Source organism: Aplidium turbinatum, chromosome 13 (assembly GCF_918807975.1).
Source record: "Aplidium turbinatum chromosome 13, kaAplTurb1.1, whole genome shotgun sequence".
NCBI classification, from domain to species: domain Eukaryota; kingdom Metazoa; phylum Chordata; class Ascidiacea; order Aplousobranchia; family Polyclinidae; genus Aplidium; species Aplidium turbinatum.
The window spans coordinates 14,128,487-14,156,014 of record NC_137484.1 but is presented as its reverse complement, the minus strand read 5'-3'; the positions used below and the strand labels follow the sequence as shown (position 1 = coordinate 14,156,014).

The window sequence follows — 27,528 nt, the reverse complement described above, 5'->3', positions numbered from 1 at the left end:
ATGTGCAGTAGCTTACATGACTTTAAAAGGGCACCATGCCCCCCCATCTGCAGAAAAATTGAGGGCAGGGGGGGCATCCGCCCCCCCGCTTCCGGCGCCCCTGTACCAGGCATTGTCCGAGTTGGAAAAACCTCTCTGTTCTCAAATACTCCAGCTGATTAAGATCCTCTTAGTTTGCCCGATAAGCTCTGCTGCTTGTGAGAGGTCGTTTTCCAATCTTCGTTGATTGAAAAGCTGGCTGAGAAATACTTTGGGACAGGAAAGGTTGAATGCTAGCATTGTTTGCAACATTTACCAAAATATTCTTAATGACATCAGCATAAATGACAGTACTAATGAGTTTTCAATGCGCACTACTGTAAGACGCAATATGTTCGGTTGTAACAAGTTCTTGTGATGTGTTTGAAAGTTAGTATTTTTGTCATAAATTTGCAGATGTTCTTCTGCAGCTTCGATTGTTTTTAGTCTCCTGACTAGTGACTTTGTCCTAGAGTGCACTAAGTGTAGTGATTCTAGTGAAGAAAAGTATAACTTCTGTTTTTTGTTTGGAAAAACTAAGTAGGCCTATTCATTGGAAGGTCATAGGTTCGAATCCCGCTGGAGGTAAGCTACCAATTTTTCTTTGCTTGTTTCTTAATCTTGCAGCAGTCATTCACAAGAGATTATCACCATGATTTCTTGTCTGTATATTATGCTGTTAGCAGCTAATTTACCGAGGTCCGGTGATTGTTTAATAAACTTAATACCAGTAGGCTACCACTAAAATACTGTATAAAAGTATGTATCCCCCCAATGTTCAAAATCGTCTAAAATTTGATAAAATTTTGATTTATAGCCCCCAATCCTCAACTAACTTCGGCACCACTGGTCCACACCACACACATTCAAGCTACATGTTTGCAAAACTGCCATTTGTTGCTTCATGCAGCCAAGTGTGAAACTGATAATTTGATGAAGCAGGATTTATACTTTCGATCGGTAATTGTCGTGGACTTTCCAATCGTGAGTTCACAATGTGATTGATTCTGGGAATGTTTAGTTCGGACAAGCAACGTTTTCTCGAACGGTTTCTGGCAATATCGCAAACTTACAAATAATTTGGCAAGTGGTTTTTGCTTAGGCTGTGTAATAGCAGTGCCGGTCTTTGGGGTGTGCAAACCGTGCAATCGCACAGGGCCCGCAATTTACTCAGGAAATGCAGTAATTTTTGTCATTTCCAATGGAAAAAATTCGATTCGATTCACAAGCAAGTACCGTTATCCTTCAAGTCAGTTGCGGCTTTAGGAATTAGAAACAAGAAAACATGGCGACTCCGCTTTATTTCCGAAAAATGCCAGAGAAAACATGATCTTATTTTTTTGCTATGCCACCGGACAGCACCATATTACAGTTAATATTCATACCCAAATTTTTGTTGAACATGCGCTCAGAATGCACCAAATTCAAAGTAATTTTTGAAAAATTTCTGGGGGAGGCCCCCCAAACCCCTGGGTGTCGCCTTCGGCGAACACACCGTCAGGCTTTTCCCGCCGGCCATCAAAAGCCCCCTCCCCTTTCAAAATACTTAGCTACGTTACTGAATTGGATCATTGTCATTGGGGCCCGCAAAGCACATTCCGCACAGGGCCCGAAATACCCTAAGACCGGCACTGGTAATAGGAACACGCTAATTAGTAATTAGGCTACCGTACTTTGAAAAAAGGGAATAGCGTAGTAATTGAAAACGTTAGCTATTGTATTTAAAACGTTTTAAAGTCAAATGCAGACTGTGGCATACCTTTGAAGTTATTAAAAGACACAACTTTCCTGTTCTGCAGACTGGTCAGTGATCAAGACGTTCATAGGATTTAAATCATCGCATCATGCTAAAGAGAGTGCGACAATGGTTTATTTAGATTCATGAAGTCCAGGGGCGCCGGAACGATTTTGGACTGGGAGGGCAAGATTACGAAAAAAGGGCACTTTCGTTTACTAAAAGGCCAATTTTTTTTTCAAGTTTTAAGGTAAGATATAGCGACAATGCTAATCTATCAGCTCACTATGTATTGAGTAATGATAGCCTACAAGTGTCCGGTATACAAAGAAGAGCATCATGCTATGTTACAATGATGTAACCTACTGTCAAGCCAGCAGCCTCCTCAATCGGCCAAGTTTGGCCGCCGGTCTCTTCTAGCCAATTATTTAATTTCGCAATAGAATGATCGTGGATTTTAACTGTCGAAAGTATGGAGCCTAGAATAAAAGAGTGACGCAAAGTTACAGTAGGTCAGCGCGTCTTAATCGCCACTGTTGCATTGTGCGGGAATATTTGTTATTGGTGGAATATATTATCCATCTGCGATCACCAGCGCTGTAAGTCTTGTTTGTAATTCCCGATGTTTATTTAAAAAAAGTCTTAATCTGAAGTGCTAATTTAAATCGGCTGGCAATATTTTCGTTTTTATGTCGATTCGATGTTGTCGGACATTGAATTTTTGTTAAAAAGGAGAACTAGGTTGGTTGACATCCGAGGGAAAAACATTTTTTGATCATATTTTGCAAAATTATGCTTCTTTTAGTAATGTCCTTCACATCATTGAAATACTTATTTTATTACCTTGCCGTCATCGTCAACACATGTCGAACGTTGTTTTTCGTTGCTAAACAGAATTCTAGGGGAGTGGCGAACTTCTTTAAAATCAGCTACATTGGAGACACTCGTGCGAGTGTCGTTAGATGGTCCCGCAGTACTGGATTACAATCCCGATAAAGCAGTTGGTGCAACGATTCTATTGTAGGACGTCGCCCAGGCCCAGACTTCAATAACGCAAAGTGATTATTTTAGCATTGTTGCAAGTTTAATTCTATTTACTTGTGCTATCGTTATTTTTATTTTGCATTTTGGCCTCCAAGCACGCAGATTTGGCCGCCGAGAAGGAGCTCCCGGTAGGCCAATTTGGCTGCCGAAAAAAAAAAAAAACGAGTTTTAAGGCCTGTAGGCCTACTGTGTTGCAAAATTTTGTGCCGTACATATTATTTTGAGGCAAAAATGAAAGATTATAGTCAGGCTAAAAGCGAATAGCAGAAACTGTTATATTGCAAAATGTGCAGTAGCTTACATGACTTTAAAAGGGCACTATTGCCCCCCCGCTTCCGGCGCCCCTGATGACGTCGCTGTACAGAAAGTCGACTGGAGCAAGTCTATACATTCAGTGTCCGACCAATGAAAGCCAACTTCGATTCTGATGAAAGTGTACCACAAAAGCCGCTCAATATGACGTCATCAAATCACTTGTTACATCATGGGGTAATCACGATCAAATGTTGCGGCTAGGAACTTTCAACTGTGGGTGGGACGCGCAGTGTGGTGCTAACACAAGATTTACCTATCCAGCGAAGTACATACAACAAAAGTCTATGCAACTTTCAAAATAATTGATTAAGAAGAAGAGGTTGTGCCGTACAGGAGTGGAGAACTCCAGCATGGCGCTTCGGAGCCATAGAGTTGACGTCAAGGCGAATTCGACTGCGCAGTTTCCCAAACCTCTTTGAACTGCGCAGCTATTTGCGGGTTCTTGAACCGAACGGACAACATTTCCTGAACAACCTCGCCATCTTCTGCAAAGAGAACAAAGCCACTCGGGTTAGGAAAAATTTCAATGAACATTCTCATGGAAATAACCAAAGCAGTCAGATTTACAGCAGTCTGGTTGAATCAGCCTCGATTTTCAGCGAGGAAAGTTGCCCTTTTTACATCGTTTGAACGTCGCCAGACGCGGTGATTTTTTTCTGAATATCAGAAAAAATGTCGGTGAAAGCTAGCAAAATAGTTTTACCGTCTTGCATGAAGTTTCAAATACCCATTTTCACATATTTCAAAAACTGCTTGTGGTAGAGCGACAAATGTGGTGTTAAAATGCGCAGAAGATACGATTTCCTATGACCACTTTTAGGAGTCGAAAGTCGTATTGGAAGCAGAAAAAAGTTTATTCAGGAAAACTAGTTTTTTGAGTAAATTTTAATTTTTGAACGATAATTTTGGTGTATTTTCAAAGTTTACAATACAATTTGGGTAAAGAGATTACTTTTTTTAAACCATAAGTTAAGTTATGTCTGTTTATGATTTTCAAACTTGCTTCAATATTTTTTCATTGCGAAAGTCATTCTAGAACGTGACGTAATAATGGCTATTTGATGGCCCACAAGCAAGCGGGATGCAATACCAAATAACATAACAGAAAATCAATCAAAAACTAGTATTTTTAAATGACTTTTTTTCTGCTGATATTTCGACAATCAGAAGCGGTCATAGAAACCATCTCTTCTGCGCATTTTGACATCAATTTTATCACTCTACGATAAATGGTTTTCAAAATGCGTGAAAATTAGGGTATTTGGAACTTCAAGGGCCGTGCTTCACAAGTTTATGGCTTCCCCGTAGACTTGTATACTTTATCGGTGTCATTTATTTTTTCTTCAGTGTTTTCTTCTGATAAATCTATTAAGCACTTTGGTGTTGCATCCAGCTTTCTCAATTCAGTGGCCATCAAAGATAAATCTGCATCTTTCGACGCACACGATTTCAGGACAGAAATGCAAGGTCGTTCTTCATATTGAGAGGGACGGAAATTTTGGTGCGAAGTTCCCTTTTATAATATCTCTATTGTGACTGACGTTGTGGGACATCAAATAGCCATTATTACGTCACGTTTTAGAATAATATGACTTCGCAATGGAAAAATACTGAAGCATCTTTGAAAATACATTAAACTTATCAATCAAATATTAAAGTTTACTCAAAAAACGAGTTTTCTTGAACAAACTTTTTTTCTGCTTCCAATACGACTTTCGGCTCTTAAAAGTGGTCATAGGTGACCCACAGAGAGGTGACCCTATCTTCTGCGCATTTTAACACAACATTTGTCACTCTACCATAAGTAGTTTTAGAAATATGTGAAAATGGGTATTTGGAACTTCAAGAGGCGTGCCCCACATCTTTATGACGTCATAATGAGCTAAAACTTTGTAAACTCCATCACATCAGACCTGGACATCAAAATCAAAAATGGTGAAAATATGAAACACCCTACTGTGAACAGTGAACACACTACATATAATCTCTCGTTGAAAATTTACAAGTGTTTTAGCGAGAGACTCTCACTCACCATTTTTATCTTGCGCTGCGTAAGTCCACGCCTTTTCCCCGTTCTCACGCAAGTTCATGTGTTTGTGAATGCGATGATTGGCGCATAATTTCAATATCTGAAAGTGCAGCAATGCATTCGGGGATCCAAATGAACAAAAATTCTATTTTCATATCAACAAGAAACTTTCAATTAATAAAAGAACGTTTCCTATTTTACGTTATTTGCAAGCCAAAAGTCGAATGTTGTTGTCACGAACTGACGTCACCACACAAAGGGTTTTCCCCATTCCAACTAAAAACAAAATCCAATAACGACATTTTTAGTCGTTTCCTTTAAATAAAAGTTTCATGGAATTTCAGATATTTCAACGAACGAGCAGTTTCAGCAACGCTGTCAAAGTCACGCACCACAATGCAAAGCGATATAAAAAGTGTTCTATTTTTCACAATCATAAGCATCAAATTTTCAGCTTGAAGTGGACAAAATAGACAACAGGAGCGGATTAAGCCCAGAAAATTCCCTAAGTATTTTGGGACTACAGTGCTCGCAGATTTGTAAAAAACAAGATCCTCTTGTTTACGTGCCCCCTCGCACTGGTACATTCAGCCCGGGGTTAAATGTTAATCCAGCCTTGCTTAGATGAAAGTTGCGGCATTTACTTTGCTGTTGTTCAACTTAAAGGTCGTGACGTCAGAAGCAGGTTAAATATTCCAAGCGATCACTCGAGGTGCCTGCCAAGTCAATTATTCTTTTTGTTGTCTTTGTTGCCTGTTTCACCCACATAAGCCACCAACTCAATTTTTCGCAAATTAAACATTGGCTACACTTATGTCGCGTATTGCTGAACGAAACCTGTCAAAAACACGGTGCGCCTGAGGCGAGCGCAGAGTTTAAACCTAACCAGAACGACATTGGATGGCATTCTACTGTAGTGCCTTTAAATTGAAACGCTCAAGCAACGCAGAAAACTAAAGTTAATGATCACATCGGAGAAACAGATTTGACCTTCCAGCTGCATTCGTGATCCTGCAGGCGCGAGATCGCCACGGATAAAGAATCTCTCTGACCAAGTGTAGAGAGAAAGAAGCCAACAACTTGCAAATGTGTGCTACAGCGAAGTGGCGTAAAAATAGAGATGGCGCATTAACGTCTAATCTACAGCCTCATGGGAGGGTCTATTAACCAACCTGCTCCCGTCGCATCACGACGCGATACCATCCTCGCTCCGGATGATGCAGGATCTTCAGATCACCCAAACCTCGCTCCTTCCACGCTTTAGCATCCGTATCGAATCGGTACAACTTGCAGCGTTCTTTGAAGAGGATCTAAACGTATTAAATTTAGAGAAAACAAAAAACTAAGTTAGAGAGTAAAAATTTATCCTTGAAAAATTTTACAAAAAAAATTAAAAAATATCCTAATGAAATTGAAGGCTCAAGTAATAAAAACAGCACTAACTTCTTCATCTTCTTCCCCAGTCTTTACTTCAATAAGAGGAGGGGGTTCGGATAGTACAGGCTTGTAATGAGGATTATACGCCTCGGGATCAGTTTCCTCCTCTTCACGACCGGAGAAGAGGACTTTACTCGCTTCTGAAACGTTGAACTGAAACAGAGAAAAATAAAATAAAGAAACCAAAGCTTACCAATGGCTTGAGATAAGACATCGTAATTCGTAATTGCTCACAGCAGCATCTTTTCTTTGGCCAAATGCGTGTTTGTTTGACGTCGTCGACGCCATGGCGGAGAAAGTGAAGCCGGAAGCTCCGGAGAAATTTTGAAACAAATTTCCGGTCTCTCTTTGATCCGTTTCCGTCGCTTCATCCGTGGGAATGTCGGTTGTGTCTTTTTCAGAATAGATGCTCTCCTGGATTACTGATGATGACTGGCTATCAGCAACAACGACTACAAAAGATAAAAAAATTTGAAACAAAAAATCTGCCCACAAAAAAAAAATTGGTGTAATTTAGTTATCCCACGTCTGCAATGCAGATGTTGAACTTGAATCAATGTAAAAAAGGCGGATACTGTTAGTAAGGAAAACACCGTGGATATAATAGTTGCAAGATCAAACAATTTGCAAGCAGCAGCTTTTAAACCAGTTACCAAACATCACTAAAGATTCACACCAACTTGCAAGTCAAACATTTGTCAGGAGCTAAATTGTTGCACTTACCTTCTCCAGAAGCATCTTGGCTAACATCGTCACCTTCAACGTTTGATGAGTCATAATACTGAGAATTTTCTCTACGATCAAGATACTCCAGTACTTCATCTTCATATTCACTCAAGTCATCTGATAAGAAATTTTGCGTTAAAACTACTTTTTTTCTGTTTAAAATAAAAAAATGAAAGTAATTTACCTTGTTCGTTGCAATTGTCTTCGTAGAGGAAGAACGTTGGAGGCAAAAGAAGATCTTCGGCTCTTCGTCGTTGCTCTTCAGTCGGAGTCGCTTCCCAGACGAATATCACATCTTCATCACAGATTTTAGCCTCTTCATCACAGATTTTAGCCTCTTCTTCATGGATTTTAGCCTCTTCCTGATGGATTCTAGCCCCTTCTTCATAGATTTCAGTCTCTTCTTTATAGATTTCAGCCTCTTCTTCATGGGTTTCAGCCCCTTCTTCATGGATTTCAGCCTCTTCATCATGGATTTCAGCCTCTTCTTCATGGATTTCAGCCTCTTCTTCATAGATTTCAGCCTCTTCTTCATAGATTTCAGCCTCTTCTTCATGGATTTCAGCCTCTTCTTCATGGATTTCAGCCTCTTCTTCATGGATTTCAGCCTCTTCTTCATAGATTTCAGCCTCTTCTTCATAGATTTCAGTCTCTTCTTTATAGATTTCAGCCTCTTCTTCATGGGTTTCAGGCTTCTCTTCTTCGGCAGCTAAACTTTCTAAATTGCAATAAGAACACTATTGAAGATGACGTGTGTAACGTGTGTATGGCCGAAAACGTTTGTAGCTTATAGTTTATGTTCAATTTTAATGGATTATGTTAAATGCCGTGTGGTTGCTTGGTTGTATATGTCTGTGGTTGAAGAAAGTGACCTCTTTTCCAAAATTGTACTATTGAAGATGATGCACAGAAATAATCACATCTTGTTAGCTTTGGGTCCACAGACCTCCGAGGGCAATAAATGCAGTAATATTAGAAAAAAAAGAAGTTAAACCTGGATATTTAAAATCAATAATATTTGCTCATGGCTACTCTTAGAAGCTCAGATGTCCACAAACCTGACAAATCTTTAAAATCAGTTTGTGACGATGAAAAGGCTGGGAACTGTTGTTACATTCATTATATGCAAGCATTGATTCAATCATATTTCAAAGAAGTACATTGTGATAACATCAATCATCATTGAAAACATAAAAAAGACAGTAAGTGGTTGAACAAATAAACAACCCACCAACTGTGTCCGGCTGTTTTGTGTCTTCGCTGGGTGCGGTTGCTTTCGTGAATACGGGAAGTGGAAGCAGGGGTTGTTTGTTCAGAGTGAATAAAACAGGAGGTGGTATCGAACCCGCGGCCTCGCCATCCGCAAGAACAGGTTGTGCTGGTCCAAATAGAGATTTGCTACTGGCTGGTTTTGTCTGAATAATCAAAAAAGACATTGAGTGGTCATCAGGGACATTCAAATCTAAAGTGTAATATTTAAACAAAGAGTCTATAGCTCTACACTTGTCTGTTCACAAATATAGCTACGTCATCGTTAACATGTACATCAAGAACTTTCAGTGAACTTGCCACATTAACTTCTTACTCAGGTGAGGAGCCACATCTTTAAACCTACCGGGATCGCTGAAGACGTTGATGATGTAACAGGAGGAGCCACAGCAGGGGTGCTGGTGCTTCCAAAGTTAAAAGAAATTGCGCTCACGTCGAAAGTAAACTTGCCGGGTTTGGTTGGGTTCGTCTGGTGGGACTTCGGTGTTTCACCTACATGATAAAAAAAAAAAACTTTTCCATAGACGCAGTCCAATCACTGAGATCACAAACAAACGTATTTCCAACGTTTTGAATCGGTCTTAATTGCTTCATTCTTGCACCAATGCAAGACAAAAATAGATACATTAACCTGTGGTACAGTGTCATCATCTAAAAGAGCAAAGAATCTCAACTACCCAGAAACCAATATCATGTTTAAGGGATGTTAAAAGTACGTAGAACACTTTTCAAAGCAGATAGGTGGCCTGCACATTAAAATGTCAACCTACCGAATGCGAAATTTTCCAATGCGCTACTTTTCGCAGCAAATGGGCTATTGACGTTGGCGAACGAAAACGTTGGTTTGACATTCTTGACGGGAGACTTCACGGGACTGGACACTTCTGATACGTCACTTTGTTGAGTGGTATCGCCACCTTGCTGTTCTGACACGACTGGAAATGCAACCAAAAGGAGACGCTATATTTCAAACTGAAAAGTTGCAAAATTAAAAACACAAAAAAAAACGTTGTTCTATCGCCACATCACAAGAATGGGACTCATGTTGTCAACCTCCTCGCGGTGAGTCCTGGTAACTGCACAAAACAGACTAATGACAACAAACAGAGACACATCAGGGCGTCTCTGGGGTGGTAAAAGGATAAACCCTCGGCCCCAGAGAACGAAGAAAGATGCCAGAAGTCCCAACATCTTACAGAAAAGAATCACAGGAATTTAAAGCAATTTCAGACGTTATGAACATTGCAAATACACGCCGCACCTGAAGTACTGAGCTGCAAGGTGGGCTCCATCAACCTTTTTTCCTCTGTGGCCTGTTTCCCTTCATTAACGCACGCCAAGAATCCGGATGCTATATCTGCTGTCTTGAACCGAAGTGCGAACTGAATCACCTGATCAAACAGTGAAAGCTGATTGGTTGACATCGCTGGCAAAAGCTCGAGTTGCACGACAACCAAAACTTGCTTTTGCAATAAAAACCACTATGCTGTGGAAGGAATCGAGCCGAGATTCATGAAAGCTTATTCGTGCCGGTATGGCGAAGCTGTTTGCAAATAGTACAGTTTGTCAGCCTTTTGCATTTGGTCGGGTATGGTGAATTGCAGCTTGTACCTATTTGTTCTTCTGGTACCACAAAGGAAAAATACACTGATTCCTCCTTATTAAGTGTGTCCCATGCCTCTGTACTGATGAGATCCAGAAGGTCCAAACAGAGGCTCTGTCTGCCGGTATTGTTGTTAACGCACTAATGAGTTCTATTAAAAAATCAACCAAACCTATCAATTCAACGTGGGTACGGCGTTTCTTAAACAAGTTTACGCTTAGTATCTTCGCACAACACGCACAACTATGCACGTGTCAAAACAATCAAAGGGGGCTTGTATGATGGTCAAGAGGCAGGGGCATCGTGTATTATAGCTTGCAGTGCATTTTTATCTCTTAAACGCCAATAACAAATAACATCATACTTCTCCTTCAGGTTTCTCGGCATCAGAGAAGTCAAGAGCGGCCCAGGTCAGGACGGAGGGAGAATTATCTTTGAATTCGAAGTTCATGTCCGCATTGACGTTGTGGTTCAAGCACAGCTTTAACACCTGACCAGGAAAGAGGAAAATTTAAATTGTTTCGAAAACTAATACAGAGTCCATGAAATGATTTGGACTTGAAAATATAGTCTGAAGAATGTTTCATGCTCTGACGACACGAACCTGTTCTCTCCTCATGACCAAGCGAATTTTGAAGGTGGTCAGGTTCTGGAGGATTCGAATCTTCCCTACTCCTCTTTCCTTCCAAGCGCGGTCGTCGCGATGGAACATGTACAGCTTGGCACGTTCTTCACACAAAACCTGGGACGAAAACGACTGAGTTCTACACTTACGTCTGAACACGCCACCATGCGGCGGTAATGTTTTTACTGAACGACCGCATGAAGTCAAAGCCCGAAAATTGTTTGGCGAAATAAAATGAAGGCTCAAAACGAGATGGAGGAATCATGCAAATGAGGATATGGAGTCGGTGAGACCAAAAGAGAGTCACACTGCGTTGAGAATACAAAAATATAATTAAAAAAAAACACAAGAAATAAAATGAAAGATTCTTGTTTCCAGTTTTTGAAGAGGAACCAAAACAAACCTGTTCGTTTTCTTCTCCAGTTTGCACAACCACTTTTTCGGGGAGGGGTATGATCGGCTCAAAGTGAATGTTGTCCGTCTGGGAATCCTCACTGCAAACCAGATGGAAGTGGATAAATGACTGCACTTCACATACATGTTGATGGGTCAAGGTCGGGTCAAGGTTTCAGATCAACAATTTGTTTGTTGGATCAAGCAGGATGTACACAGACATTTATGAATGACAATGGTAGGGGGAATAACTCCTACCCTTCACAAAAAAAAACAGACCAGTCTCTTTTTACATTGATTCAACGACTATAGACGTTCCTAGTTGCATAATAAACAGCGTAATCTTTACAGTATTGAATCATCATACAATTGCCAGTAAGAGGCTGGACACCATCCCAAATCATCAGGGCTGCCCGGTCTTTCTGCAGTGACGCTTCTTCCTTTGGTCATGTGGATCAGCAATAGTAAGTCTCGTCTGACCATATCGTTCTTCACTAGTCCCACGTTTTCTTAGGTCTTGATCTTCCAGCATGGACAGTGGACACTCACTACTTCTTTTTGCACTTTGCTTACAAAGCGCGCATCCATCTCAGATAACACCCTCTTAGTGTTACGTGTTCATCAATGCTCTCAACGCCAGTCCAATCTCTCAACATATCATTGGTGATTTTATCACACAACATCTTTTTCATTGGCATCTTCCTTCTCCATAAGCCAGCCTCCAGCCAACACAGCACATCACACTTCTTGCACACGTACATTCTTAACAGACACTTCTCTTAAAATTGATGAAGTTTCAAAAATTTAGCAACAAGCAACGGAACAACTATCAAAGTTAATTTCAGATTTTGTTGAAACGTGTACAGACGTTGAATCAATGTACAGCCGCCGGCTGGAAACCAACTAGTTGGAGCACCTGGTCGCGGAACACACGCTGATGTTCCTCTGCTGGGTCGGTCTCACGGGGATTTCGGAAGGTTTCTTCGCTTCTGGTTTCATTGAAAAGGAAAATTTGTTCAATTCCAGCGAAGTCTTAGCCGGTTCTGTAAACAAGAAATGATAAATTTGGCAAGAAGTAAAAGTAGTGTGCTAAACCAGATTTATTTTTGAGATAATTTTTACCTTTTGTGCTATCCGGAATCTTTTCTTTCGTGCTATCCGGAGTCTTTTCTTTCGCACTCTTGCTTCCAGTGACCAGTCGTGGAATTCTGGAAACAAAATGGAGTCATGATATAACAATATTAATAAGCTGCCTGAGAACAAAACTACTTGACTTGAGTTTCAATTAAAAGCAAAGCCAACCTTGATTCCTTCTGCTTTTTTTCTTTGTCTATTTCGTGTTGTTTAACCAGAGGGGTTAGAGAAACGATGGAACTCGGCATCGGAGCTTCCGATCGACCAAAATCTACAAAAAACACACAATCGATCAGTGATTGCAGGAACCAAAGCATAGGACCGACGTTAGAAGACGTAAAAATAACTGGTGAAATTTATTTATCATCGTGCACAACGCACATGACAAGGATTTAAAACCGAGCAACTATTTCTCACAAGTGGAAGTGCACATGCATAAAATAAGACATCACGTCGCAAAGTGAAGGTTTGCATGTTCGAAAAAGAAATGACGGTTTTCTTTAAAACTGTGAGACGGCTTCCTATAAAAAAGTAGACAACAGAACAGTGAGGTATAAAATTTATTAAAATCGAACAACAACCTTCAGTGAAGGTATTTTCTAAATCAACTTTCGGTTTCATTGAAAGCTTGTCCTTGAAGAAACCAAGTTCCGACTTCATCTTCTCCGCTTTGTTGACCAGAGTATTGACGCTCGTATCGGCGACTTGTACATTGCTCTGATCATCATTCCACTTCTGCATTAGCAACTAATAAAACAACAAATCCTGAATTTAACCACAAAGAGAAGAGTTAAACTGACTGGTAAAGCGGCGGTCGATTACCGAAGTGGCAAGAATACGGTGCGATACTGATGAGCCCAGTCTCATGGGCGAAACACGTGTCTATCGCTGTCTATTCGATGCTACAATCGGCTGCCCAGAAACTTATCCTGAATTTAACGTTGATATTTTGTTAGAAACCCACTTATTATGTATTAAAACAATGTAGTTTCATTGATTGCTGCTAAATTTCTAAAAATATTCAATAATCTTAACATCGAGTTGTTTTTTATTAAAGTAGAAACCTGGCATTCTTCAACTTGATCTTTGAACTCTTGTGCGATCTCTTGCGTCTTGAAGCGAATTGCAAATTTCTCGACTTTCTTCTCGTTGTCGGCAAAGTCAACTGCAAGCCACATCCAAGCACGGTCTGAACCGAGAGTCGGTTCCAGTCTCATATCAGTCGTGATGAGATGGTTGGCGCAAACCTGGGGTATGGAAAACACGCAATAAAGCGCGGGAAATACAATTCAAAAATCGCTTATGCACTTTGATTAGTCATTGGAAACATGCTACAACCCAGACAGCAAAATCTGTCATTTTTACGTTGAATTAACGTCTACAGACGGCTTTATTGATTAGATAAGCGTCTGCATACGTAGAATCAATGTAAAAATGTCAGATTTTCTTGTCTTGGAACAGACTTAAAATTATTTTTTTGGAACATCAATTACCTTCAGCACTTGCTCGCGTCGCATTAAGATACGGAACGCCTGAGTGGATGTATTGTGCTTGATCATGACGTCACCAACTCCTCTCTCCTTCCACGTCGAGTTGTCCTGCCGTAAAATGTACGTGACGTCATACAAGCCGTTACGCGCGGGAAAGCTTTTAAATCGCGATGAAGTGAAATGTGTTGAGATTGTTGGGACATTTGGCAACTCACCGTATCGAATCTGAAGAGCTTAGCTCGACGGGCGAGAAGAGTGGTTTCATCCTCTTCGCCGGTTTTCAAGTCCACAGGAGGAAGTTGAACGATCGGCTCCACATGGATGTGGTGGCCATCGTCATCCTGGATGAAGAATGAAACTGTGAAGCCATTTGGATGAAAGCTCATGTAATCATAACACTACTATGACACAAACAATTGCAAAGCAATTTTCGATGCATTCTATGTGAAAATCCTTGACCGCCAAACTCCATTGATTTTAACTGGACAAGATTTTCAATGGAAGCCTCAATTTCTGTCTTAAAATCATCACCAACTCTAAACAAAATAATGTTTTTTTTCCAGGATGCTTTTTCCTACCTACAACAGTTTTTTTACAAGAAAAACCAAGCAATTTAAGACACTACAAATAGTAGAGATGGTAATATATCATAACAATCAAAATACTTGGTAAGAGTCATTTGTGTGATCATGGTCATCAGAAGTGCCGGCTTCGGTGGAAAACATCGGTTTGGAATCGGGCTTCCATGCAGAATCGGGCTTCCGTTGCTTGTCGGTTGGCTTCAGGTTAAAGGAGAAGCCGGTGGTTGAACTGCTAGCCGCCAGCTGGGCGAACGACACAGAAGCGCTCGAACCTGTTTGAACAAGTTTTTAACACGTTTGAACTTGTTCAGGGACAATTCGGTGGCTTTTTACAGAAATGGTTTGACATCAACGTTAATGTGAAATCACTCACCGAACACAGGAGTGGAAGTAGAAGTTGCTAAACCAGTTGGAACCAGTTTGGGTTGAGACGGACGTTCTTCTTTCTCTGTTTCTATAGAACAGACAACATATTGATAAATTGCACAACTTTAAATGACATATTTTTCCTCTCACCAATCCAAATTTTCAATCATATAATAATATTGATTTCTTATGCGGTAATGCCTGATTTATAAAACAAGTTTAAATCAATTCTGCACTAAATAGGTTGCGAAGATGTGCGGGCAAAGATTCTTCGTTACGAGCAATGGTAATTTTATAACATAATTTTGTCACAAACGAGTTAATAATTCAGTTGTTTTGTCACAAATTGAATTGTTACTAAAAACAGACTAAGATTCTCACTTTTAAAAACCGGGAGAGCAACAAACTTGAGTGTGTTCAGCCAAGTTGTTGCTAGAAAGACGAGGGGCAGCCACTATTTGTCGCAAGTCATTTATACAGGATCAACAACATTAGAAACTTTCTGTTTCGTAAGACCACACGATTAATACGGCTGAATTGCCTGGTCTCGGAGGAGGTTTAAACAACGAGGGGCGTTGTAAACTTCAGTGCTGCAATATCTGCGAATTTCAGTGACATAGGATATCACTTTCTTTTGAACAGCCTTAAAATAAGTCAGTCACACAAAAAAACTCGAATACTGTTACCATTTTCTGCGGCACCTTCCTTCTCTAAGTAGTTGTAAAAGTGAGGGGGCAAGAGTAGTTGCTTGGCCTTGTCTTGCAGCTCTTGTGATGGCAGAACCTCTCCCAAGCAGACCACGTCGTCATCAGCATCGGTGTTATGGGGATCCTCGCTCTGGAAATGGTTTTCGGTCGATTATAATGGCAATGACCAATTGACAATGCACAGACAAATCAATATGTATGTTCAGCAACTAATAAGGTCAGCGCAAAGCGACTTCAATCTCGCGCTACTTTCAACGGAAACATAGATGGAGACGAGTGGAGTCGCGTCATAGAACAGCAGTTTTCCAGACAGCAAAATCTATCACGTTTGCAGACATTGAATCAATGTAAAAATTAAGAATTTTGCTGTCTGGGTTGTCCAAGCGTTGGTTCAAATCAAGCTTGGCGGTGATGTATTCCGATGAAACCCAACATCACCTGATATGTTTGCCTTGCAAAAAAACAAACCAACATTCCACTCATTTCGAAGTCGAAACTGGTTCTCAATTACAATTCAATTTAAAGAAAATTATTCCCATTCAAGCAAGTACCGTCGAATCAGCGAATCTGTGCATGGGCGATTGGTGGGACAAAGCTGTGGCGAGTTGACTTTCGTTCTCTGCTTGATCCTCACTATCCGAGTATGTTGCATAGTCATCAGAATCTATCAACGGCAGGTTACAGTGTGAAAGAAACTTCTAGAAGGTAACCGATGTGAATAAGCGAAAGTTCACATAAAAAATGTAGTGGTACCAAACAAGTACACAAAATCAGTCAGGTTCGGAAACTTGTCTGAGATATATCGTCAAGGCTGCCATCTGGCTAACTCGAGTGAAGTAGCTTGCGCGTAGCAGCCGTCACTTTCGAGTTGTATTTTAGCTAACTCAAAACACGAAATACAAACATGATTGTAAAAAAGTAAGGTGTAAGCTATCAGCATGATTTAGCGGAAAGTCAATCTTGTTTCACATTGATTCAAGGGCAACAATTCGCTGGCTAGGTAAACCTATTTTAAAACTAATTTACAAACACAAAACAAAATATACCGTGAAAAGATTCGGTAAGTCGTGATATACTGTGACCAAAAGGTTACTTTGAGAGATGGCAACAGCCAAAACAATCGAACAATAATAAGTTACTTTAATAACAACACAGTGAGATAATTCTCTTACCATCGCTGTCGGTGGTTTCTTCATCCTCCGTGACATCATCATCGTCATCATCAATAGGAAAGCGAGGTTTGGGAGGTTGGCCGGTCGATGGAGTCGAAAACTGATCATTGGAGCCAAATATGTTCAAGGAAGGATTTGGCGAGAAAAAGGTGCTCCCCGGATCTGCAATAACAATGAATCAGCAAAAAAAATTGACGAATCAATTCAATGGTTGCTCGATACCTGCCCAAACATCTAGACCGCGGCGCCGCTACTGATCAAGGAAGGTAAAAGGAAGAGCCCCTCGACTTCTGGAGTGGCGAAGAAGGTTCAAACGAAGAAAAAAAAAAAAAAAATATGAAACAGAAAAATTGCATTCAGCCGTCAAAAAGAAATAGTCAGACGTAAAATTACTATAAGGTGGATTTGATCTACCAACAACGAAAAATGACATCGTTTCAACGTAACGGTTACTACGTATGAAGAAACAAAGCTGAGTTTCGGAATAGCTTCGCCTTACTGTTGTTGCTGAAATTGTTGCTTCCAAAGCCGAACTTCACCGGAGCTGCTGTGGCTCCTCCTGCTCTTTGCAAGATGAGATGTTGCTGAACTCCATCTTCCTGCTTCAATTAGAAGATTTATTACTGATCAGTTAATAGAAACTTCACGGCGACGAATTTTCCTTGTCCGCACATTGCGTTGTTTAAACGTCAGATAAACACAAGTTCACTATAAACACCAAAGTTGAGAAAATGTCAAAAAATATATTTTTAGTTTATAAGCGGTAACATTACTTATCGAATAAAAAATAACTTTTTTCCAAAACACTCATCTTATCACGCCAGTTTACGAGGATTTGAAACAAACCAAACCAGCAAGTACAGTGGAGCTTTCCAAGCAACGGGTGGCTAATAGACTTACTTTTACGTCTTCAGCTTCGCTTGGTTTGCTTTGTGAAACACCAAAGGAGAACGGTGAGCTGTTGGGTTGGCTAGCACCAAGTCCAGTGCCAAACTTCATGATAAACTTATCTTCTTTCTGTTCAGGTTCTAGCAAGTACAAAAGGTTCGCAATAACTCGAATGCAAACGGCTTCGCATAGAAATTCGTTATGTTTGTTTCTAAGAGGTGCCGACTACGAACCGCGAACGAATTTGATTTCACAATAATAGTACACATTGATCGACACAAGTACGGTTGACTACTCTCTGCTCCATTAAAACTGCACTACAAAGGCGTTTCATTAAATTCAATGACATGTCATAAATATTTTTCAAATTACTGCCGTATGGAAAACTGCTTTTAGCCAGCCCAGCATTAAAGTTGTAATTATAAGAAAAACTCTGGGACCAGTTAAAAGTAAAAATGTTTTATATCAAAATGTTCTTTCTTGGTGGCTGTCAGCTACAAGCAAGACACATTTCAACAAAAAAGCGACGACTCAACTTTCTCTAATGTTATCATTATTGGAAATGGCAAGTTCATATTTTTTTTACCGATAACCGACCTGACAAACGTCTAGTCAAGTGATTGAACGCCACCTACTTGCTGGCTTTGATTGAGTGGGGAGGTTAGGATTGGAGCAATTGCAGCAGGGACATATCTCATGGTCGGCCGTGTTTGGGGAGAAACAATCCGGACATTGCCAACTTCCTTCTGGTTTGGGTGGAAGATTAAAACCTGGATGAAAGATTTGAGTTTTGCGCCCGTCATTTCATCAATTTTCATTCTATTCAAACCGATCAACGCTTCATACAAAACAACGAAAGCTTGATTCTACAAACGACAAAAACTAAGCAACGATACTGCAACTCTACCAGGGCACTCAACGGGCCTATGAATAAATGATTTAGTGACAGAAAAATAAACGAAACTCTTAAGCTCGGTAATCAGGCCTGTGTCAGAGGTTTAACCTTCTACAAGTATTCCAAGTCACCACTGTTGATGTCAAAAAGAATAAAAAACGTAAAAACCTCCGTTTGATGACGTAATGGTGTTGGTCGTGGACTTTCCGGTTTCTAAAGTTTGTCCTTCTTTCGATGCGGACGTCTGCATCTGTAATCAAAAGCAGGAAAAGTAAAAACCAACACCGGTTCGAACCTGTTAGTCAGCGGAAAAACAAAACAATCCTGGTGAAAGTTGACAATGCTTTGACCACTTCTCCACGCAGCATAAGTTGCAATTTTTTGCTTTGTTAAATGTTTAATGACGTCAGAATAACGTAAAAAATACCATGCAGTAGCTAGATCGCTAGTTGATTTCTTTCAAGTTACTTAAAAGGTATTTTAATGAATAGGATTCTTCAAAACACATTCTTCTCATGTGGCCACAAACCAACACTTCGATATCATTAACAACCTAAAACCCTTAAAATTACTTGAACTTACAGAATCAGCGAATCCAAACTTGGGAGCGGAACCGAAACCGAAGCTAAAGCCACTTTCTAAATAGGAAGACAAGTTAAAACATGTTTTCTCCGCACAAAAACAGCATGCCGTTCATTCTAAGATTACGTCCACGTCAAATAGTTCACGCTGCAACGTGACACCTCCATGCTGTTGGAACACAACGAAGCGTATGCTTCTATGCAATGCGATTGGTTGAAAAGTTGTACACTATTGTAAGCAGAACAAAACGTTTTTATTGTAAAAAAATGCATAATGAATATGGATCACATGCAAACATGACTCAGCAATTTCAATAAAGCTTCCTTGATTTACATCGTGAAAAAATCCATCGTACAACGATACCAGAGAAAGAAATGTACCCACTTGTCGGCTTTGGTTGGGTGGGGAGGTTAGGATTGGAGCAATTGCAGCAGGGACATATCTCATGATCGGCCGTGTTTGGGGAGAAGCAATCCGGACATTCCCAACTTCCTTCTGGTTTGGGTGGAAGATTGAAACCTGGATGAAAGAATTGAGAAAATTATGACATATATTTGGAGTTGGCTAAACAAAACGACGCTGAAAGAAGTAGACAAACCTGTGGAGGTAGAATCTGTGGTGACACTCCCGACGGGGGGCTTTCCACCTTCCGATTTCTGATCTTTTGTAAAAACTGGTGGCTAAAAGCAATAGGTTATTTATTAAAAGAAGGCTTTTAGTATTGACCAGTGACAAGCAATAATCATTGTAGTTTTGCACCAAGCTATGTATAGTTGTATACGAAGTATACGTTATCATAAACTATATACTTACAGCTTCACCAAATCCGAATTTTGGCGCCGTGCTGACTCCGAAGTTGAATCCAGTTTTAGCTTTAAATAATTGAAGAATAACTTAGTTGCGATAACAATCGAGTAACGCTTAGTTCTACTTATTACAGAGCTTTGGAGCCGGAGCTTTGTATTTTCAAATGGAGCTGAAGCCAGTTGTTTGATAGAAAGCTCCAGCTCCAATCAATTTCATGAGATGCTATTGCTATTGGCTGATTTCACATAATTTAATAGCAACCCATCACAAAATTGATAATTATTGGCTGGTGTTGTTAATTATTGGATAGTTGTTGTGTGTCTGTTTTTTCGTAAGACTTTAAATTTGGGGTGATTACTGATCAAGGGCAACTATTAATGATGTCGTATATTATTTCAATTTCGTTTTTATGCCGGCTCCAAAGCCCTCTCGTATGCTCGGCTCCAAAGCCCTCTATGCCGGCTCCAAAGCCCTTTTGTTTAAATGTTTGGGTGGCAGCTGACGTTGGTGACCTTTTGGTCTTTCGCTGCCATCCTTGTTGTGCGAATTATTTGTGTTTTCGTATATTTTTGTTTTTTTATTTTTCGCCAACAAAACAAAAATAAACTGAACTGAACTCTACACAAATTTGCGGATTAAATTAATGCTCAAAAACTAATAAACACATTAAAATATTACAGCGACATGATGTCCAGCTGCAAGTCTCAAACTATAAGAAGCTTCGTTGTGAGTTCGATAAAACTTATTTTTATTTTAGTTTTGTTGCTCCCGGGCCTGGGCTATACAGCAAAACTGGCGCAACCTAGCAAGAGACCCACTGACTCAAACAAAGTCGAAACGTCGTGGCAGATGGGGGATCGGTCATGACAAGATCTCTCAAGCATTAGGTACCACCAGAGCAGGGGTGTTGGATGCAACACAGTTTGTGCAGTGGCACCTTTCCAGAGCAGGCTTACCTGGCTCATCAGTCGGTTGTGCTACAGGAACCTCCTTGTGCAATGCGTCCCCAGTTTGACATGGTGAGCTGGAACCTGGCATGGAAAAGGTAAGTTGATGTAATCGTACGCAAAAGCACAATCAGTATGAGATAGAATATGGGGCCAACGTGAGAAAAAATTTTAACCAAAATCTTAACTGTTTCCTTTATGCTGACGTCACAAGTCAGTTTTATGACACATCAGTTTATCTTTCCTAGCCAGCAAAACGTCCTTTTTACATTGATTCATCGTCTGCAGACGTTGAATCAATGTAAAAAGGACCAGCTTTGCTGACTGGGTTAAAACGAAAAGAACCTTCAAACAACGATGACACAGATACTCCGATGGCAACGCAGCCAACAAATGAGTCATTTTTTAAATTGATTCAACGTCTGTAGACGTACCTTTTCCAATACTCGCATTCCCGGCGTTCGTTCCGTCTATAAATTTGCCATAAAATTCCTTCGCGAAATCCGTAGTTTTGAATTTAATTGCGAAAGTTTCCTTGACCGGCTCGTCGATTGAGTCGGAAAAGTCCATTGCAGACCAAATCCAAGCGGTTCCCAAAGAACCCTGGGGTTCTATGCGCATCCCGCTTTGTATATGGTGGTTGGCGCATATCTTCAAAACCTTGGTTTGTTAGATCAGTGTTAAAAAGCTTTTACGTCGATTGATTTTATGTTGCATTCATTTCAAGTACTGCTTGTCGTGTAGGACGTATGAGTAGCTTCGAAATAGTTTGCTTGCATCTTATGTGACTCGTTCCAAAACAATTACAACTGAAACTGATCGTAAAACAACAATTCAATGAAAAGCTACCGCTAAGTACAAAGCGGTTACTTATAATCGCAAGAATTCGTCAAAAAGAGAACAAGCGAAAAAGGCTATTTTAAGAAAAAGGCAATTGTCACCTGTTCTCTTCTCATCACGATTCTGTATTTTCCGGTCGTTTTGTGTTTGAGGATCTTCATGTCACCCAGTCCTCTCTCTTTCCATTCAGGTGCAACGTATCGGAAAAGTTTTGCTCTTCGTTGGAAAATAACCTAAGCAACACGGAGTCGATTCGGGACATATCAAAAAAGGTTTGGTGGAATTGCAATTCAAGAAAAGATTCGGTCAATCCCACCAGTGGGGACAAAACTGAGCTTGGAGGATGATGAATCTTACCTCTTCATTTTCTTCCCCAGTTGGCAACGTGACGAGTTTGGGAAGATCAACAATCGGTTCAAAATGTGGCCCACCATCATCATCAACCTCCTCTTCGGGATCCTTTGATCCAGAAGCATCCTCTTCACCTTCCTCTGGAGCAGGGGTATCTGAAGCAAAAGAGGAATTTGACTTACTGATTGCAACATCAGTTTGGCTTTCAGAGTCAAAAAAATGGCTGGACTGGCATGGACCCGGTAATGTGAAAAGGTAAACTTTTTGGTGCGCTTCTCTTGATGTGCGCTTGAGGAACTTCAAGAGCTCTCTCTTCAGCGAAACCTGTTGATAAAAATACTTGACTGACAACAAGAGGAAACTTTGCTCTGTCAATCTCGTTGACCGGACCTTCGTCAAAGCACCCAAAGAGGCTTTCTCATTCCGAAGATAAAGATGCAATCAAGCAATCGACTAAATTAACGAATTTTATTTCACTAAAAGCCACCCACTGTTGTAGATCGACGAGTCTTTAGAATCTCCATGGCTATATGACGGGGCGACAAACTTGAAGCCACCACTCGTTAGACCAGAACCACCAAAGGATGACATTGCGCTAGCAATGTTGCTGAATGGAGATGGCTTGGCTTGCTCTGTAAAAAAAAGAAAACAATTGGTTGCAGCATTCATAGAGCGCGTTATTGTTGTTAGATCACCTTCGCGTTTGAGCGGTGTACCCAAGAACAAAGTCAAAAATCTAATTCACCAATTTAGTCGTGATATGTAGTGAAACGAAATGCTTCAGGAAAGGTCTTAAATTTAGATGAAATTTTACTTCCTTTGAAAAATTGGTGCACTATCCCTCACCCGTTTCTGCGTTAACTGCTGGGGCTTGGACTATGGGACTTGGTTTTGGCATTTCGAATTTGAACTTTGCAGCGGCGGTATCAACTGGATGAAAACAAATTGATAGAATCATTGAAGCTGCTATTCAGCGAAAAAGTGGGTTTGATGAAAGCATCCAACAAACAGTATACACTTACGAATTTGCGAAGTCGTTGGCTTGCTTGATTGTTGCGCAGCAAATGGAGAAGTGAAACTGGCCACAGGAACTGACGACAAAACACAAAATTAACAATAAGGACGGAGGCCACATCTACCTCAGCCAAAACAAAGGTGTTGTCTGTAGAGGTTGAATCAATGTAAAAATTACATTTTTTTTTAACAAAAAACGTAGAAAATGGTAATAGGTAAGAAAAACACTGAGCAATCTTTGTTGAAAGATTAATTAGATTGATGACCTGAATGTAGAAGTACCTACCTGGTGGTTGGACGTCAGAACGCTCGGGATCTGGAATACTCGAAGCTTCCTTGTTCACAGCGTCACGGAACCTTTCGGCGATTTCCACGGTTTTGAACTTGGCAGTAAACTTTTCATGAACTGTTTCACCGTCGGCGAAGTCTCGTGCGTGCCAGGTCATCGCTCTGTCGCAGGAGACCAGCGGCGCCAATGACGTGGTTTGCACGATGTTATGGTTGCAGCACAACTTTAAAACCTGAAAAAAAAAGGAGAAAAGAGGAGGTCATCAAATCGTACGACGCTTGCCTAGCTTGAAATTGTGGGTAATGCTTACGTGCTCCCTACGCATGACAAGCCGCGATTTTCCAGTTGTATGATTCTTCAGAAGCTTCATCAGTCCGAGTCCTCTCTCCTTCCATTGGTCATCAGCAAAGCGATACAACTTGCACCTTTCAGAAAATATGACGTCTTCATTTTCCTCGCCCGTCTTCACCTGCAGCAACGAACTCGATGGTTTAGAAATTACGCACAACAACTTTTGATGCTAGTTCTGAACAAGCCAAAAAAAGCAATTCCCGCCAATGCTGAATTCAAAATAGAAATTGTAAGAGCATACAGGGAAAAATATCCACTTGCAAAGTAGCCTGTTTGATGTAAACGTGAAATATCACTTAATAATTAATTGATATTTACCTCCACCAGATCCGGCAGTGGAATGACCGGATCAAAATGAGGTCCGGTATCGTTGTTCTGCGATGTGTCAGCGTCTGCTTGTTCCAGAGCGTTCAGTTCCTGATTCTCACGATCCATTTGCTCAGGAGACTGAAACTTCATGTTGACGCCTGAACAATGATTCAAAAAAGATCATACATTCAACCAACCCAAACAGCAAATCAGCAGTTCTTTTACATTGATTCATTGTCTGCAGACGTTCAACGTAAAAAACGCTGTCTGAAAACATCTATCTGTCCCACCAAAGCAGTGTTAGAACAAAAAAAAACTTTCGAAACTACGATTCAAGTCAACAAGTTTTTATCGAATTGACTTCTATAAGAAAGGAGAATTGCCTATTAACAAAACCCGTTTTGGTTAAAATTTTTGTCGCTCTCTTTGCTAATGCGTCACGGGCAGTGCCTATTTGTGACGTTGCAAACCTCACACGTGACGAACCTGGTGATTTTGAAGAGACGAATTTGTGGAGGAATTGAACCTCGTCTGGTTTGGTAACAACTGGAGTGCTCAGAAGAGCTTTGGGTTCTTGCCTGATTTCTTTCTTCGCTACTGGAGTCGTTGATATTGACACTTTTCCATCTTGCTGCAAAGCAATTTTTTATTATTAATTATCAATTTAAGATTTGCACAGAAAAAATAGCCAAGACAGACGGAGAGGCAAGAAAGCCAATCCTTTGGTTTGCCTTCATTAATGTGTAATGCCAAAACACTTTGTGCTCTTTACGGGAGTCGAGCTGAGGTCTTTACGAGCGTCAATCCAACGACCTCACCACTCGGCCACGCAGACGTCAAGCAATGCGTTACATAAAGTTATGGCTTCCACAACCAAGAATTGCACTTTCAGGTATCAAAAGCAACACAGTACCCAACCAGCAACGTCTGAAGACATTGAATCAATATAAAAAGCCCGGGTTTTGCTGGCTGAGTGGCTGCAAAGAAAAAAGTAAGCATACAACACTACAAAATATCCAGCACAATACCAACCAGAAGTTGCTGGATCAATGACTGTTGAGCAACATTAGTCGTTGGAGATGGGACAGTTTGATTGACGGGAGTTGAGGGCGGTTCCGCCTGTAAACAGGAAGTGACAGAAACGTTAATTCAAGACGTTTTAAACGCAAAACAAACGTGCCTAATTATTCACCGGTTTGTTCACGAGTCTGCTGACCATACGGCGATACGTGTATTAATAACGGCGGGATAGTTAGCAGAGGACTATTAATATATATATTCAGACGAGTGCAGTAACTTACATAGCGGATAATCGCATAATCCGTGTCAATGATGACTGTAGTGCTCAGTGTACAATGTACATGTAGCCTACACCTCACATTATTGCCAAATACATAAAAAAAATGGGCAGAAAAGCATATTAGGAGTAAACATATAAAAAGAAATGCTATCGAGACTTCATCAGATCATCATCAGCAGTAATGCGTTACCCCGGTCGTGCTCGGTTGTCGTAAGCCTTGTTCTTGATTAGAGCTGTCCACATAACTTGCTGTTGGTCTTTGCAAGCCAGCCAACATGGTACCGAACTTCTGCTGCAGAGCATATGTGTCTGCAAGAAAAGTGATTTTATGCATTGGATATAATGATGATGTTCGCCCTTCGTTTCCGAAGACGACCAACGAGTCTGAAACAGGTTTTAGTATGTGGTTGGCGTGCATGGGTGCGAAGATGACTGGTAAGGCACATCAGTACGAAAAAGCTTTTGGTGCAGGAACTGGATAGGATAGTAACATAGTATTATTATTAACAGTCAGGCACATAACGAAAAAAGTGATCTAGCTGACAAAAGTAGCTTATTTGTTTCATTGCTTCAACGTCATCAGACTTTGAAACGATGTAAGATTAATTTTTGATTTTATGGTACGTGCCCAGACAACAAATTCGACATTTTTACATTGATTCAACGCCCGCAGACGTTAAATGGGTGGTAATATTTGCATACATCATCACATACAATTAATTATTTACCTTTGCTTTGCAGAGTCGCTGCCAGTACGTTATTTGATGGTTGATTAGACGAAACGGTAGCAGGTGTGGTGTTGGTAGGGTGTGATCCCGAATATCCTTGTGCAGCAGCCACATGAGGACTATAGGAGCCAGGGTATTCTTGGCCGGTTGGATCACTGGCAGGTTTGGCATATCCTGTACTTCTGTACTCGTTGCTCATCAATGCATTCTTGTCTGGATAGCCTTGGTAGGAATAATTCTGCACATATGGAGAGGAAAGACCAGAGTTGTATTGGGCCAGACCCTGGCGCTGTTGTTGCTGCTGATAAGCCTCCAGATAGGAACGTTGCTGTTAAAAGAAATAACAAATTTTGATACAAAAACAAGCAGAATAAAACTGTTCTTACTTGTTTTTATGCCAAAGTATGTAAAATCTACAAAAAAGCCATCCAGTCGCACAGACGTCCGCATACCTGAGCCTGCATTTGGTTGGAGGGGACAGGTAAGCCATCGCCTCCCAGCACAGGATAAGACGCAGCATTTGGCGGCATGTAGGATCGTTGGGGTGTGGCGACCTGTCTTTGAGCATCTTGGGAGTAATACATCGGTGGGGTGAAAGGCTGGAAACACAAATAAGGACATTGAAACAGAACTCCTAACTTCACGATGATGAAGAAAATAGGTTTTACCAAGACGTTCTTATAAAACCTTATTGAAAAATCAGTTTCCCCAAACGTCATTAAAATAAATTTTTAACTTCATAATGGTGAAAAAGCAATTATTCTCTAACAACACCTGACTGTGCCTGCTCATCATGGCGTTGGGATGAGGAGAATGGTTGTACGACGCAACCGGAGACGATTGTCTCATCATGCGGTTTTCCTCCCGGAGGTAACCCATCTCCATTTGAAGACTCGACAACGCAGACTGCGAAAGATCAATTTCTTAATTAAATACCAAACGCTACAGAAACTTGTAAAAAACAAAACAGATCTAACAAAAACTACCGCAATCAATTTCCGGTTGCTCATTGGCTGTTCTTGGTATGACAACATTTGTTGTTGGCCAATCAAATTTTGACAACTAGATAATTGCAGTTGCACAATTTGAGAAGATAGACGACATGATAGTAGATCTTATTCAAATCAAACTCGTAAAACATCGTTCATATGAAATTTATGACGACACGAAAAGAATTAAAGATTAAATCTAACTTCAGCGTATTTGCGCGAGTCTAATATCCAGCTGTTCGTACGAACAGCTCATGGTCGAGAACAATGGCGCATTGTATCCGATCCTAAATACGAGGAAGGAACATAATGATGATGATGAATATCCAACCGAATATGATAGAATATAATTTAACATAAAATGGTAGCGACATGATGATAATCACAAATAACAAACAACTGCTCTTTAGGGGCGTTTCACTCATATCATGCAAAACGTACAGTCAAGGTCGTAATAGTGTCGACGAGATTTGTGACTGTTTCCTTTTCCACCAGGTGGGACAACGCACTGTCTGAAGAATCTTTCATCTGGAAAATAGGACGTAAACGTCATTTCAATATTTTCAATTTAAAACACTTCAAGTCAGAGAAAAA

General features: G+C 40.5%; 1 protein-coding gene across 1 annotated transcript in view; it reads right to left on the bottom strand.

The window, feature by feature from the left end:
- Positions 1-789: 789 nt before the first annotated feature.
- The window catches only part of LOC145781669 (E3 SUMO-protein ligase RanBP2-like), a 36,505-nt gene continuing 9,766 nt past the window's right edge, over positions 790-27,528 (bottom strand). The window contains exons 20-70 of the mRNA XM_082593344.1: positions 27,376-27,462; positions 26,720-26,851; positions 26,398-26,544; positions 25,946-26,273; positions 25,408-25,526; positions 24,950-25,036; positions 24,404-24,548; positions 23,927-24,075; positions 23,568-23,726; positions 23,255-23,489; positions 22,977-23,045; positions 22,801-22,884; positions 22,446-22,586; positions 21,961-22,109; positions 21,705-21,836; positions 21,198-21,423; positions 20,773-20,847; positions 19,823-19,881; positions 19,608-19,689; positions 19,394-19,528; positions 19,010-19,065; positions 18,596-18,677; positions 18,168-18,302; positions 17,545-17,672; positions 17,144-17,246; positions 16,645-16,806; positions 16,024-16,136; positions 15,452-15,602; positions 14,773-14,853; positions 14,484-14,671; positions 14,034-14,159; positions 13,822-13,926; positions 13,393-13,575; positions 12,910-13,075; positions 12,497-12,599; positions 12,317-12,402; positions 12,111-12,237; positions 11,205-11,295; positions 10,781-10,918; positions 10,541-10,666; positions 9,835-9,964; positions 9,344-9,508; positions 8,920-9,065; positions 8,536-8,719; positions 7,489-8,022; positions 7,302-7,421; positions 6,813-7,030; positions 6,585-6,731; positions 6,314-6,451; positions 5,145-5,241; positions 790-3,597 (exon numbers count right to left, since the gene is read on the bottom strand). Coding sequence (XP_082449470.1) covers positions 3,491-3,597; positions 5,145-5,241; positions 6,314-6,451; positions 6,585-6,731; positions 6,813-7,030; positions 7,302-7,421; positions 7,489-8,022; positions 8,536-8,719; positions 8,920-9,065; positions 9,344-9,508; positions 9,835-9,964; positions 10,541-10,666; positions 10,781-10,918; positions 11,205-11,295; positions 12,111-12,237; positions 12,317-12,402; positions 12,497-12,599; positions 12,910-13,075; positions 13,393-13,575; positions 13,822-13,926; positions 14,034-14,159; positions 14,484-14,671; positions 14,773-14,853; positions 15,452-15,602; positions 16,024-16,136; positions 16,645-16,806; positions 17,144-17,246; positions 17,545-17,672; positions 18,168-18,302; positions 18,596-18,677; positions 19,010-19,065; positions 19,394-19,528; positions 19,608-19,689; positions 19,823-19,881; positions 20,773-20,847; positions 21,198-21,423; positions 21,705-21,836; positions 21,961-22,109; positions 22,446-22,586; positions 22,801-22,884; positions 22,977-23,045; positions 23,255-23,489; positions 23,568-23,726; positions 23,927-24,075; positions 24,404-24,548; positions 24,950-25,036; positions 25,408-25,526; positions 25,946-26,273; positions 26,398-26,544; positions 26,720-26,851; positions 27,376-27,462 — 7,176 coding nt within the window. The 3' untranslated portion in view covers positions 790-3,490. The remainder of the gene's footprint in view (positions 3,598-5,144; positions 5,242-6,313; positions 6,452-6,584; positions 6,732-6,812; positions 7,031-7,301; positions 7,422-7,488; positions 8,023-8,535; positions 8,720-8,919; positions 9,066-9,343; positions 9,509-9,834; positions 9,965-10,540; positions 10,667-10,780; positions 10,919-11,204; positions 11,296-12,110; positions 12,238-12,316; positions 12,403-12,496; positions 12,600-12,909; positions 13,076-13,392; positions 13,576-13,821; positions 13,927-14,033; positions 14,160-14,483; positions 14,672-14,772; positions 14,854-15,451; positions 15,603-16,023; positions 16,137-16,644; positions 16,807-17,143; positions 17,247-17,544; positions 17,673-18,167; positions 18,303-18,595; positions 18,678-19,009; positions 19,066-19,393; positions 19,529-19,607; positions 19,690-19,822; positions 19,882-20,772; positions 20,848-21,197; positions 21,424-21,704; positions 21,837-21,960; positions 22,110-22,445; positions 22,587-22,800; positions 22,885-22,976; positions 23,046-23,254; positions 23,490-23,567; positions 23,727-23,926; positions 24,076-24,403; positions 24,549-24,949; positions 25,037-25,407; positions 25,527-25,945; positions 26,274-26,397; positions 26,545-26,719; positions 26,852-27,375; positions 27,463-27,528) is intronic.